General features: G+C 42.4%; 1 protein-coding gene across 2 annotated transcripts in view; it reads left to right on the forward strand.

Annotated features, from left to right (window-relative positions):
* SAE1 (SUMO1 activating enzyme subunit 1) overlaps positions 1-14,587 on the forward strand; it is a 69,697-nt gene that overhangs the window by 29,873 nt on the left and 25,237 nt on the right. For both annotated transcript variants that reach the window (XM_068528045.1, XM_068528044.1), the window contains exon 6: positions 2,139-2,244. In XM_068528045.1, coding sequence (XP_068384146.1) covers positions 2,139-2,244 — 106 coding nt within the window. The remainder of the gene's footprint in view (positions 1-2,138; positions 2,245-14,587) is intronic.

Below are 14,587 nucleotides of genomic sequence, written 5' to 3' on the forward strand. Positions count from 1 at the left end.
GAACTTTCATCTTTCAAATCCGTTATGGTCTTCACCAAGCTGCCTGGTAGCTGATAGATCTTGGTTCACTTAGCCTGCTAAATTGTACCTTTGTTGTCTTTTTTCTCTTTTATTTTTAAAATATCTGTTTGTGTGTGTGTGTGTGTGTGTGTGTGTGTGTGTAGAGAAGACAGGAAGAAAGACGCACAGCTCTGTAAGTTTGAAATTATTTATACACTTACACACATATACCATCTTAAACTTGGTAAAAGTAGCCAGTACTGACAAAAATTTGAGAGTAAGGTGCCACCACCTTACTCCCAAATATTTCAGTCTGTATTTTCTCAAACAAGGCATTCTCCTTAATCAGAAACCAACCCTCAAAATCAGGAAATACACATGGGTACGTCGCTGCCATCTAATCCTCAGACCCCATTCAGGTTTTACTAGTTGTTCCAATCATGTCCTTAACAGCAAAAGGATCCAGTTCAGAATCATGTGTGCATCTAGATTTTCATGACACCTGAAGGTTGCAAGCCAGTTATTTTGTAAAATGTCCCTTAGTTTAGGTTCATCTGATGTTCCCTCGTGATTAGACTCTAGCTACACATCTTTGGCAAAAATATCACGACGTGGATGCTTCTCATTGCATCCTGTGGTCTGGTGCATAGTTCTCACATGCCCCTTTACTGGTAATGTTAACTTTGATCATTTGAGTAAGATTGTTTGCCAGAATGCTCCTTTGAAAACAGTTTTTTTCCCTGTGTGACTAATAGGTATTCTGTGGAGGAGTATTTTGAAAATATGTAAATACCCCATTCCTATCAAACTTTATTAATTAGTTAATTTTAGGTCTGTGGACTAATGGATTATAGTTTACTTAAAGTAATATAATCTATTTTTATCCTCAAATTGTTTTAGTATATTTATCCTCAAATTCGACCAGTGGAAGCTTCTTTAAGCTGGCTCCTATTACCTCTTGACATGGCCCATCATTCTTTGAGGACTTTCCTTGTTTCAGGCTCTTCTTGTGTTCCTGCTGCCCCGGTTTTGAAATCAGTCATATCTCCAAGGAGAAATGTTTCTCGTAGTGGTGATTAGAAACCAAAATCTGGGTGTTAGATGTGCTCATTGCTATCAGAGTATCATTGCTTTTAGACCTTCTCAGTGGACACAGCAGGGAAATATTTGTATGTGTACACATACACACACTTGCATCTACATTTATTTCTTTATCTGCCTATATATATAGAAAACGAGTTCATGCCAATAACTCTCACCACAGGCTTCATTCTACTTTTCTCCTTTTCCATATTCCTAATTCTCTTCTTCTCTGACAGTGAGAGACCTGGCTCCCCAGATTCTCAGTGTAATTTCTTGTTGCATCAAGTCCTCGGATGTGATCAGCCTCCTGTTGCTGCCCTTTGGGGATGCCCTTCTTACCCTGCCCTGCTCTGTCCCCTCCCGCCAGGCCACCCAGCCCCTCCACACACAACACTGTTTCCCTGCCCTTCCTCAGTCTCAGCAAATGGCTTTTGGACTTAATTGTTTAGGAAAGGGAAAGGAAAACCATTTTCTCATTCATATTTAGTTGTTTATATTTAAAAATATAACTGTCTCATGGCATTTTTTTGAGAAAATTTGATTCAGCTTAATAGGTTTCAACCATATTTCCTCCTACCACAGAGCTTTTGCAAATGCCATTTCCATTTCCACAGCCTGGAGATTTCATTCCATCCCCTTTGCTTGTTTTTCTTGCTGTGATTTACGGATATTGTTGTTTGTTTCTGTTTACTAATACAAAGAAAATTTATTGAATATCTTTAGACACACATTCTTGGTCACTTATGAAGGTATTTCTGTGGCGTAAATACCACCAGAGTTCAAGAAAGAGCCAGAATGGAACTAGGTCTTTAGCTTTGCTCTGTCTTTCTTCAGTGCAGGGAGTACATATCATTGATTTCTGTGTCCCCAGTGCCCAGAGGAACACACAGTAAGTGCCCAATAAACATTTATTGGATTTGAGTGGGCCTCAGCTTCTTTTAATGAACAGTAAACCTTATAGAATGACATTTCTCCTAGAAATGGTGAAGAGTTACTGCCTTGTGATTTAAAGCCAACATATTTTATCCCTAAGCAGTTTTGTCTTTTTTCAACAGAAGGTGGTCTTCTGCTCCATCAAAGAAGCGCTGGAAGTGGACTGGAGCAGTGATAGAGCAAAGGCAGCTCTCAAGCGCACGACTCCGGATTACTTTCTCCTTCAAGGTGAGGGCTGGAAGCAGAGCTTCCCAGCGAGCCATCTGTGCTTTGATTTCTGCACATGTGGCTGCCGAGGCCAGAAGGTTTCTTGAGGTTTGCCGTGCGTGGAGTTCCCCCTTAGCTGGTTCTCAGTGGCCACTTAGAACAACAGAGTGAATGGAGAGGAGGCCTATCACCAAGCTCTGGTTTCGTAATGATTTTTGCTTTTTTTATTATTTGTTGAAGTGAACTGCCCTCTAAAGTTGAGCCTGAGATAACAGTGCCAGAAATCAAGCTCTTTTCATCACTGCTTTCCCTCTTCAGAGTTCTTCCTGGGCCTTAAAACCAGTCTTCCTCTCCTGAAGTCTTTTCCCCCACTCTCACCATCATTGCTGGTGTTCAGGAAGCATTAGCTAGGTATTGGTTGCCGTCTCAGTGTTCTTGTGCCTGGCACTTTTATTTTTTAATATTATTTTTATAATAATCATAAACATTGAGTGCTTTACTAGCAAGAGCCATTGGGAGTTGATGCTATTACTATCCCTACCTCACAGACAAGGAAACTGAGGCACAGAGAGATTAAGGTTGCTCGTGTTCTCACAGTAAGCCAAGTAAGTGTATAAATAACATCGGTTTGTTAATAAGTGTAAAAATAATCCATATTTGTTATAGAAAATACCAGAAAAAAAGCAAAAGAAGTCACCTCGACATTTTTGTACTTTTGGGGATGTGCTTCCCAGCTTCCCCCCCCCCCCCATGTTGGCACATAGAAAGCCCTCAGTAAACAGCTATTAATTTGGAAAGGTTTGGGGTATAGCCTGAGCATTTCTAACTGCTGCTTATAAAAGGAGTCAACCAGTATTTGAGTTTACCATAACCTGGGGGTTCTCAGCCAGGGGCAGTCTTGTCCTACAGGGAACACTGGCAGTATCTGGAGACATTTTTGGTTGTTATGACTGGGGTGGGATGGGGAGAGGGCAGGGATGTTGTTTAATATCCTATGACACATGGCACAGGACAGCCCCCCCATGACAAAGAGTTATCTGGCTGCCAGTGTCGATAGCGCTGAGGTTGAGAAACCCTGATCTGACCCTTTGCAGTTTCCAGAGTATTTTCTTGTCCATCTCATCATCACAGCTCCCTTATGAGGTGGACAAGGTGGGAATTATCCCCAGTTCGGTTTCTTGGGATGAAGAGACAGAGTCCCAGAGAGGCTCATGTTTTGCCTGAGGACACAGAATGCAGATGGCAAAAGAGCAGCCCAGGTCTTTGAAGTCTAATTAATTAAATACTGTGAGAGGTACCAGGTAATGAAAGCATCTGGGCTCCATTCTCAGTGCTCTGTGGGTATTACCTCGTCGGATCCTCACCACATTCACATGAAGTAGCTGCTGTACCCCCACTTATAGGCGTTTTAAAAGGTATAGATTAAAAAAAAAAAAAAAAAAAGGTATAGATTGATGAAGACACAGGCGTGTGGCCACCCCTGCCCTCAGGAGCCCATCATTGAGATGGGGAGGCAAAACTAATGGCCTGGAGACAGTGTGGGGGAAAATGTTTATTGAATCCAGATAGATTCTGCTGACCATCGCTATCAGAAGTTACAAGGGGCTGGGGAGTAGACAGGTCGTGAGGCAGAAGCAGGAGCTTTAATATTGTGACCCAGATGGCAGGCAGTGGTACACAGTTCAGAACTAGTGCTCTGGAATCAAAACAGACCTGCCTTTCAGTCCTGGCTCTGTCATTTTCTTAGGTGAGTGATGTTGAGCCACAGACTTAAATTCCCTGAGGCTCCCTCAGATTCCCCTCTGACCATGGGGGTGTTAATAAGCGCTTGCCTCAGAGGGCTTTTGTGAGGCTTGCATGACACACACGCAAGGGGCTTAGCACACAGCAAGTCCTAGAGACCTAATCCAGTTATGTGCTTGGAGATGGGAGGTACTTCGCAACTGTGTAGTAGAATTTTAGGATTGACTCAATTTACCCTTTTTAAAAAAAATTTGTTTATTTAAGAAAATTTTTTTGGCTGCGTTGGGTCTTCGTTGCTGCACGCGGGCTTTCTCTAGTTGCGGTGAATGGGGGCTGCTCTTCATTACGGTGCGCGGGCTTCTCATTGCAGTGGCTTCTCTTGTTGCGGAGCACGGGCTCTAGGCACACGGGCTTCAGTAGTTGCAACACGCAGGCTCAGTAGTTGTGGCTTGCGGGTTCTAGAGCGCAGAATCGGTAGTTGTGGCGCGTGGGCTTAGTTGCTCCGCGGCATGTGGGATCGTCTCAGAGGAGGGCTTAAACCCGTGTTCCCTGCATTGGCAGGCGGATTCCTAACCACTGCGCCACCAGGGAAGTCCCTCAATTTACCCTTAATTCCATACTTGAGTATTATCATAGCAGCAACCCTATTGGATTTTAGTTTTTTGCCTGTGACACTTTGTTGGATAATATACTCCATATGTTTACTTCTCTTTTCTTTTTTATTTATTTTTTTTAATTTTTCAATTTTCTTTTTAACGTTTTTATTGGAGTATAATTGCTTTACAATGGTTTACTTCTCTTTCTAAATGGTACTAATTATCTTTTTAGTTTCAAGTTCCAGGGCTTTGGATTTGGTGATTGAAACTATGTTCATAAAGCAACTATACTCCAATAAAAATTAATTTTAAAAAAACTGTTCATAATTAATAGTCATTAATTATGACTATTTCTTTGTTATGGTAAAAACCACATACCATAAAGTTTACCATCTTAACCATTTTTATGTGTATAGTTTTGTAATAGAGAATTTTCTTTTCTTTTTCTTTTTCTTTTTTTTGCAGACTTTTTTTAATATATATATAAATTTCTTTATTTATTTTATTTATTTTTGGCTGCATTGGGTCTTCATTGCTACGCGCGGGCTTTCTCTAGTTGTGGCGAGTGGGGGCTACTCTTCGTTGTGGTGCACAGGCTTCTCATTGCAGTGGCTTCTCTCGTTGCAGAGCACAGGCTCTAGGTGCGCAGGCTCAGTAGTTGTGGTGCATGGGCTTAGTTGCTCCGCGGCATGTGGGATCTTCCCGGACCAGGGATCGAACCCGTGTCCCTTGCATTGACAGGTGAATTCTTAACCACTGCACCACCAGGGAAGTGTCCCTGTAATAGAGAATTTTAAAAGGAGGCAGCCCCACATATCATACCGTCTAGACCAAGGCTGGCAGCTGTGCGCTTCCCGCTCTCCCCTCCATCCCTCACCTGTGGCAGACGTGGCTAATAAGGCCTCATCATTGGCTGGCCACTTTTCTCATAGCCTTGGGATCCTTTAAACAGCACTGCCTGCAGTTCCCTCTCTGATTTGGCATACAAATACAAATCAAGCTAACTCTCTCCTTATAAGAATGAGGCCTAGAAGGGAAGTGACTCCCCATGGCCTAGGTCTAAAACCCAAGTCTCCTGATTCTTCCAGGATCTAGTTCTTTTTACACCATCCCCAGTGTTCTTCCTGAGTTTTTTGGATATCCAGCATAGCCTTTCCTGGGCTTTTCTGTTTGTAGCAGATGACATGTCCTAACTTTTCTTGCGTGGCGTCATATGCATATTCCTGATGGTATTCTTTTTGCCCTCTTGGGTCGTTCTGAGCTCTGTGTGTCTTTCCAGAGGTGCTGCAACTGGAAGTATAAGGAGTGTTCCAAATGCAATGAGCGTGAGGGCCTGCTTTGCGGTCTGGGAGTTTTTCTCTTGGTGTATATTTGATTAACTCCTTTGACTAGGGACTGGACTAAGCTTCTGGAAGTAGAGGGAAATGGCTCTCGTGATCTCTTTCCCTGGGTCCTGCCGGCAGCTTAGACTTCTGCCAGAATTCAGCTTGTAAGTATTAAGCTGACTTTCTGAGCATACCACCTTCTTCTTTTTTTTTTTTTAATGTTTGAATTTTATTTTATTTATTTTTTTATACAGCAGGTTCTTATTAGACATTAATTTTATACACATCAGTGTATACATGTCAATCCCAAACGCCCAATTCATCACACCACCATCCCCACCCCCCCGCGGCTTTCCCTCCTTGGTGTCCATACGTTTGTTCTCTACATCTGTGTCTCAACTTCTGCCCTGCAAACCGGTTCATCTGTAGCATTTTTCTAGGTTCCACATACATGAGTTAATATACGATAGTTGTTTTTCTCTTTCTGACTTACTTCACTCTGCAGGACAGTCTCTAGATCCATCCACGTCTCAACAAATGACTCAATTTCATTCCTTTTTATGGCTGAGTAATATTTCATTGTATATATGTACCACATCTTCTTTATCCATTAATCTGTCGATGGGCATTTAGGTTGCTTCCATGACCTGGCTATGGTAAATAGTGCTGCAATGAACATTCGGGTGCATGTGTCTTTTTGAATTACGGTTTTCTCTGGGTGTATGCCCAGTAGTGGGATTGCTGGGTCATATGGTAATTCTATTTTTAGTTTTTTAAGGAACCTCCATACTATTCTCCATAGTGGCTATATCAATTTACATTCCCACCAACAGTGCAAGAGGGTTCCCTTTTCTCCACACCCTCTGCAGCATTTATTGTTTGTAGATTTTCTGAGGATGCCCATTCTAACCGGTGTGAGGTGACAGACCTCATTGCAGTTTTGATTTGCATTTCTCTAATAAGGAGTGATGTTGAGCAGCTTTTCATGTGCTTCTTGGCCATCTGTATGTCTTCTTTGGAGAAATGTCTATTTAGGTCTTCTGCCCGTTTTTGGATTGGGTTGTTTGTCTCTTTAATATTGAGCTGCATGAGCTGTTTATATATTTTGGAGATTAATCCTTTGTCTGTTGATTTGTTTGCAAATATTTTCTCCCATTCTGAGGGTTGTCTTTTCGTCTTGTTTATGGTTTCCTTTGCTGTGCAAAAGCTTTTAAGTTTCATGAGGTCCCATTTGTTTATTTTCGTTTTTATTTCCATTACTCTAGGAGGTGGATCAAAAAAGATCTTGCTGTGATTTATGTCAAAGAGTGTTCTTCCTATGTTTTCCTCTAAGAGTTTTATAGTGTCCGGTCTTACATTTAGGTCTCTAATCCATTTTGAGATTATTTTTGTGTATGGTATCACCTTATTCTTATATTCAGAAATACTTCTTTTGACTTGCTGTGGGGGCCATTCATATAACTAGCTGTGAGATTCTCCTGTAATTTGACTTCACTGGTTATCTAGGAGAGCATAGTAGCTTCCAACGCGTGAAGTTGCCTTTTGCCAAATATACTTGCCATCAACTGTCTTTGCGACTTTGGTTAGGTAAGTCAGTTTGGTGCTAGGCTTTTGTTTCCTCACCTGTAAGGTGTTAGGACTAAGTTAGCCTGCCTGTTTCTAAAATCTCTTCTCATTCTAGGTAGTCAGTGACTCTAATAGAATAAAAGTTCCTCCTTGTGTCTTGTGTTTCCGTATTTTTAATTTTTGCACTTTTGACAACTTGACTGAGGTGTGATTTATGCCAGAAAATTTACTCATTTTAAGTGTGTTTCTTTTTAAAATTTCTAGAAATTATTTCGTGAATTTGAACAAAATGTCCTCCAGTTTGTCCTAAGGTCTAACTGTAGTTTTGCCCAGCCAGTTTTGATGGTCAGCCGTAGCAGTGGAAGTGTAGTCCAAGTAGAGTAGTGGGCAGTCTTGTGTCAGGGAAAAAGACGGGCTTTGGGGACTACCAGAGTTGAGCGCAGGTCCCAGCTCCTACCTGAAATTGATATAATTTAAAAAGTGGCCTTGATTTTGTTATTCAAGTCAAACATTGGTAACATTCTACTGGGTTGGCCAAAAGGTACCTTTGGTTTTTAAGTAAAAATAAAAGACACATTTTTCATTTTCACCAAGAACTTTATTGAACAATGTATTCACCCTTTTGTTCCACTACCTTCTGCCATTTTTCAGGCAACTTCGTAATTCCATCTTCCCAAAACTTTTTATCTTTTTGAGCAAAGAACTGTTCCAGGTGCCTTTTACAGTCTTCCAGGGAATTGAAATTTTTTCCATTAAGAGAATTTTGTAAAGACCGAAATAAATGGAAATCCGAAGGCACAATGTCTGGTGAATACGGCGGATGAATTAGAGCTTCCCAGCCAAGCTGTTAACAGTTTTTGCGTGGCCATCAAAGAAACATGCAGTCTTGTGTTAGTTATCCTGATGGAAGATTATGCGTTTTCTGTTGACTAATTCTGGACGCTTTTCGTCGAGTGCTGCTTTCATCGGTCTAATTGGAAGCAGTACTTGTTGGAAATAATCGTTTGGTTCTCCGGAAGGAGCTCATAATAGAGGACTCCCTTCCGATCCCAGCATATACACAACATCATCTTCTTTGGATGAAGACCTTTGGTGTGGTTGGTGGTGGTTCATTTCGCCTGGCCCATGATCTCTTGCATTCCACATTATTGTACAGTATCCACTTTTTTTTTTATTAATTAATTAATTTTATTTTATTTATTTTTGGCTGCTTTGGGTCCTCGTTGCTGCGTGTGGGCTTCCTCCAGTTGCGGCGAGCGGGGGCTACTCTTCGTTGCAGTGCATGTGCTTCTCAATGCAGTGGCTTCTGCTGTTGCGGAACGTGGGCTCTAGGCATGTGGGCTTCCGTAGTTGTGGCACACGGCCTCAGCAGCTGTGGCTAACAGGCTCTAGAGCACAGGCTCAGTAGTTGTGGCGCAAGAGCTTGCTTAGCTGCTCCGCGGCATGTGGGATCTTCCCGGACCAGGGCTCGAACCTGTGTCCCCTGCATTGGCAGGCAGATTCTTAACCACTGCGCCACCAGGGAAGCCCGTACAGTATCCACTTTTTATCACCCGTCACAATTTGTTTTAAAAATGGAACGTTTTCATTACATTTAAGTAGAGAATCGCGTGCGGAAATACGGTCAAGAAGGTTATTTTCGCTTAACTTAATGTGGAACTCAAACATAAAAGCGATTAACATAACTAAGCTGGTGCAGATGATTTTCAACGCTTGATTTGGATATTTTGAGTATGTTAACTGTCTCCTGTGTGGTACAACATTGATTGTTCTCAATTAATGTCTCAATTTGATCTCTATCCACTTCACCTAGTCTACCCGACTCTGGAGCAACGTCCAGTGAGAAAATCTCTAGCACAAAACTTCGCAAAACACTTTTGACACGTTTGATCAGTCACAGCACCTTCTCCATACACTGCACACATCTTTTTTTGCATTTCAGTTCCGTTTTTACCTTTCTTGAAATAATAAAGCATAATATGCCAAAAATGTTGCTTTTTTCTTCCATCTTCAGTATTAAAATGGCTACACAAAAATTCACCAATTTTGATAAGTCTTTTTTAAAATGCACGCTGATATGACAGCTGTCACATACAACCTAACAAAATTGTTTCTAATGAAGTTAAAGACGACTAAGTGCTACTAGAGCCATCTTACAGAAAAAAACCGAACGAACCTTTTGGCCAACCCAATAACTTCGGGCTGTGGGATGGCCTTGGGGAATATCCAACTTGAATGATCACCTTTTTTAGGCAGTACTCTAGTTTTCATGTTTGCTTTGGAAAAGATCTTGGAGCATGTATAGAGTGACCTCATTTGTCTTGTTGGCTGCAAAATGTATTTCTTTGAGTGTACTATCATTTGTGACCGGTCTCATCAAATGTAGGTTGTTTTCAGTTTTTCTCAGTCCTTGAAATTTGTTCCCAAGAGACTTTCTGGGAATGTGACTAATATACCTGATGACGCCTTAGGAATTCCTCACGAAGTCAGGGTGCTTGGCTGTGATACACACGAGAATACCTTTGTTTCACCATTGCCTAATGGAACACTTAGTAGGTGCTCGATAAATAAATGGGTGCTCGATAAATAGCTTTTGCGTGAGTGACTGGTTTGCTTGTCTGGTCATTTCTTCACCCTAGAGAGAGAGCAGCCTGCCCACTCGTGTCCCTGCAGGCTCCTCTTTCCTGCCTGCTTCCCCGAGCACTTGTCAGGATTTTGATCCCAGTGTCACCTTGGTCCTGGACTGCCCCTCGCACGTAGATGGTTCTTTCTGCCCCATTCAACTGAATTGTGAAGCAGCTGCCCTGCCGTCCATGTGCGTGTGTTGTCCATGTGCATGTGTGTGCCTTGTTTGGGTGTTGAGTGTTTTTCCAGTTTACTTAATAAGATGGTGGCCAGACCGAACGCTTCCTGCTGCATTTTTCCACCATCTTGAGAGTCGGCCTCACCATCTGTGAGCCAAAGGTCTCATCTTTTTATTATTCTCCCATGGCATGTTGCAAAACATTAAGTGTGAGCTGGTTTCCTGTGGCAAAAAGTTGACTTTGATTTGTTCTTTTTGAGGTTACTCTGAGTTTATCATAACAGGAGTGCTAAAAATATCGGGTCTAGTATGGAAACAGCATTCACTTACCAGCATGAATAATAACACACAGGTTTAGTCCAGAGCAAGGAAGAAATGGGCTTCATCTCAAGATGTGAACTACTTAGCAGAGAATCCTTGGCAATCTTAACTTTCTCAGTCTGTTCTGACGAGTCGTGGAAAAGTACTTAGTCCCATGTTTGAGCCACAGAATTAAAGCTGAAAATAATCTTAGACCATTTTTGGAGCACCTGATATGTGTCAGATCCCGTGCCTGGGAATCATCACGGGAAGAAGAAGTCATCTCCTTGCCAATGCAAAACTCAATCACAAATAATTCTACTCCTTGTGAGGAGAGCTGTAACAGAGAGCTATTGACAAAGCTGTCGTGTTGTGCTGGTCTGTTTTTCAATATGTGTGAATTATTCTACCATCAAAAGCAAACTGTTATGGGAGCTCAGGGAACTGAGGGTCTGGCTGTCTGGGGAGTTGGGAAGTCTTCAGAGAGGAGGAGACATCTGAGCTGGATTTTAAAGAATAGGTATTGGCCAGGTGGTACAGGGAGGTGAGGGTGTTGCCGGCAGAGAAGCAGTGCTGGCAGGCGGCCAGCGGTGCAGAGACCATGGCACAACGAGGCTGGAGCTTGGTGGGTGCCAGTCAGAGATGAGATCAGGGCCTTGCTTTTTTTAGGTTTTTATTCTTACAGCCAGTGGTTTCCCAACTAAGAGGATGTCAGGCTCACTCGTGGAACATTTGAAAAATACAGATTCCCTGGTTCTAGCTCAGATTTACTGAATCAAAATAATTAGGAGTGGCTGGAATCTGCATTTTTGTAAACCTCCCAGGTTTCTGAAGGATCAGCCAATTAGAGGGAAACCACTGCCATAAGGAGAAAAGGAACCCATGTCCTGTGTCAAAGCCGTGATTCACTCATGTGTGGGGTTTTTTTAAATGTGTTAAGTACTGTATTTCAGATGAGGGCATGACTGATGCAGGGGTAAGAAGGAGATAACCCATGTAGCTGTTTTTTTTTTTTAAATTACTGAATGTGTTTTTTTTAATTAATAAGTTTATTTTTATTTATTTATTTTTGGCTGTGTTGGGTCTTTGTTGCTGTGTGTAGGCTTTCTCTAGTTGCGGCAAGCAGGGGCTACTCTTTGTTGTGGTGTGCGTGCTTCTAATTGTGGTGGCTTCTCTTGTTGCGGAGCACAGGCTCTAGGCGTGCGGGCTTCAGTAGTTGTGGCATGAGGGCTCAGTAGTTGTGGCTTGCGGGCTCTAGAGCGCAGGCTCAGTAGTTGTGGCACAAGGGCTTAGTTGCTCTGCGGCATGTGTGATTTTCCTGGACCAGGGCTCGAACTCATGTCCCCTGCATTGGCAGGCAGATTCTTAACCACTGCGCCACCAGGGAAGTCCCCATGTAGCTCTTGAATACAGAATCTTGACTGTGTACCCTCAGATTAAAAAAAAAACTGTAAACAAATATGAAGTCTAGTAAGTTGGTTTGTTTTTTACAGTGGTGTGGGTTAGCAATTCTGAAACTATTTACTACTTATTCTAGGATTGAGCAAATAGGCAAATATATTGTGGATGATGAGACTCGGACTTTTTTATTGCCAGAAAAGGGAGTTAGTTAGTTTCTGTAAATGCGGAAGGTGGGAAAGGCTAGAAGGAGCCCTGTGGGGTTGGATTGGTATTGCAGTCATCTGGATGAACTCATGGTTTTTTAGATGTAGGTACAGAAATAGATGTGTGTATGTCCGTGTATTTACATTCATACGTATGTATTTCCTAGCTCTGGCTGTTGAGGGGGCTGAGGAACAAAAACACTCTAGTAGCAATGAACAGACTTCATGCCGAGATCATGATTGCTAATAGCCAAGGATCCAGGAGTCCTTGGAGAAATGGCTGATTCCGGGGCTGGGGTAGGAAATTTACAGGTGAGTTTGGAACATCCTGCTGTGCCTGAAAGTAAGGAAGTGCTCAAAGAAAGATGGGTCATGTCAGAAGGTCACAGGAGTCAACTTGAAAGGGCTCCTATTGGTCAAATCTGGGACAGTTTGAGGATCAGATAAATGATAGTAAGAGATTGTAACCCATAAACTAAAACAAGAACCCATGAGTCTATACTGATAATTGAATAAGTGAATGAGGGAAAGGGGAAAGTTCTTTTTTTTTTTTTTACAGAATAACAACAATAAATAAAGCAGGAATGATGAAGATTTTCAAAAATCTGTGTTTGGCCATCATCATAGTAGTAAAAATTGTTTTAAGAATTATTGATGGATGCTAAAACTAATGGGAAAGTTCGCTGTGAAACAGGGTAGATGTCTTCTCAAGATATGTGTTAATTAATTGCAAAGAAAGACTAGAGAACCCTGGCAGATTGTTCCTCAACCAAGAGATCACAGTTAACATTCCAAGAATAGGACAGTAGGTCTCATGTGTCCTGATAGGATGCACTGAGCAAGACACGCCACCGCTCTGGTTCCCTGCCCAAAGTGGGTAATCTCAGCCTAATTATGAGGAAACATCAGACACGCTTGGATTGAATAAGACTCTAGAAAATAAATGGCCTGTACTCCTCAAGGACCCAGGAACTCCATTTCAGATTAAAGGAGAATGAAGAGACATGATAGCTCAGTGGAACATAGACCTCCCAGATTGGATCTGAGAGCAGGAGATTTTTTTTTTTTTTTCTTTTGCTCTCAAAGACATCAGTGGGACAGTTTGTAAAATTTGAAAAAGGTCTGTAGATTAGATGGTAATACTCCATCCGTGTTAATTTCACAGTTTTGATCATTGTTTTGTGGTTCTGTGAGAATATTCTTTTTTTTTTTTTAAATAAATTTATTTATTTTATTTATTTATTTTTGGCTGCGTTGGGTCTTCATTGCTACGCGCGGGCTTTTCTCTAGTTGTGGAGAGCGGGGGCTTCTCATTGTCGTGGCTCCTCTTGTTGCGGAGCACGGGCTCTAGGCGCTCAGGCTCAGTAGTTGTGGCGCACGGGCTTAGTTGCTCCGCGGCACGTGGGATCTTCCTGGACCAGGGCTCGAACCCGTGTCCCCTGCATTGGCAGGCGGATTCTTAACCACTGCGCTGCCAGGGAAGCCCCTGTGAGAATATTCTTGTTTGGGGGAAATACATAGTGAAGTATTCAGGGGCAAATTTCAAATCATTTAAAAAAATGTGTATTTATAGATATAAAGAAATAATGACAAATGTGGTAGAATGTTAGCATTTGGGGAACTAGGTGAAATTATGCAGGAATTCTGCATACAGGTTTTCTGTTAAGTCTAAAATTATTTCAAAATAAAAATTAAAATAACGAAAAACAAAAACAACCTCCAAAAACCCCAGTTCTCAGCCCCTGGAAAAATCCCGATATTGACGGCTGGTGAGTAGTACCTGCAAAGGGCTCTGTCAGTGCTGGGCCCGTAGGAAGGGCGCGTGTAACAGCACATCCTCATCACCTCCCCACATGCACAGTTCCTCTGCAAAGGAGCCATAGCGTTCCCGCAGATGTTCAAGGGCGCCTGGAGACCTCTGCTGTGGGAGGAACAGCACACCTCTGTGACTGAGAACAGAAAGCCTTCATGCTCAGGCAGGAGATAGTATAGTAAATAGCACCTCCCTGCTGAGCCAGCCTGGGGTGGTCTCCACTTAGGGTCCTTGCTCTGCAAAAGGAATTTCCTCTTCCAGGCAGTAGTGTTGGGCAGACTGTAGGGGGTGTATTTGCATAGAAACACTTAACCCGTCTTCAGCTTTCATGTAGAGCCAAGCAGGACCTTACTAGGAACAAATACAAATGGTGGCTTGGAGGCGGGTACTAGGGGTACGGAGGGTGAAGGGGTGGCCTCTTCCGAGTCACTTTCCCCTGCTGAGCCTCATGGTTGGTTGTTGGGCGGATTAAAGAGGAGCTGTCAGAGCTCTTAATATACTGCCTGTGTTGGAAACCAGCGGAGCTCTTCTAACGCATTTGCCATTTTCTCTTCTGCACTGCATTCATCAAGTTCAAGAACTTGACTGGCCTCTCCTTTCATCCAGAAAGCACT

The sequence above is a fragment of the Eschrichtius robustus genome, chromosome 19, assembly GCF_028021215.1.
Source record: "Eschrichtius robustus isolate mEscRob2 chromosome 19, mEscRob2.pri, whole genome shotgun sequence".
Taxonomy (NCBI): Eukaryota; Metazoa; Chordata; class Mammalia; order Artiodactyla; family Eschrichtiidae; genus Eschrichtius; species Eschrichtius robustus.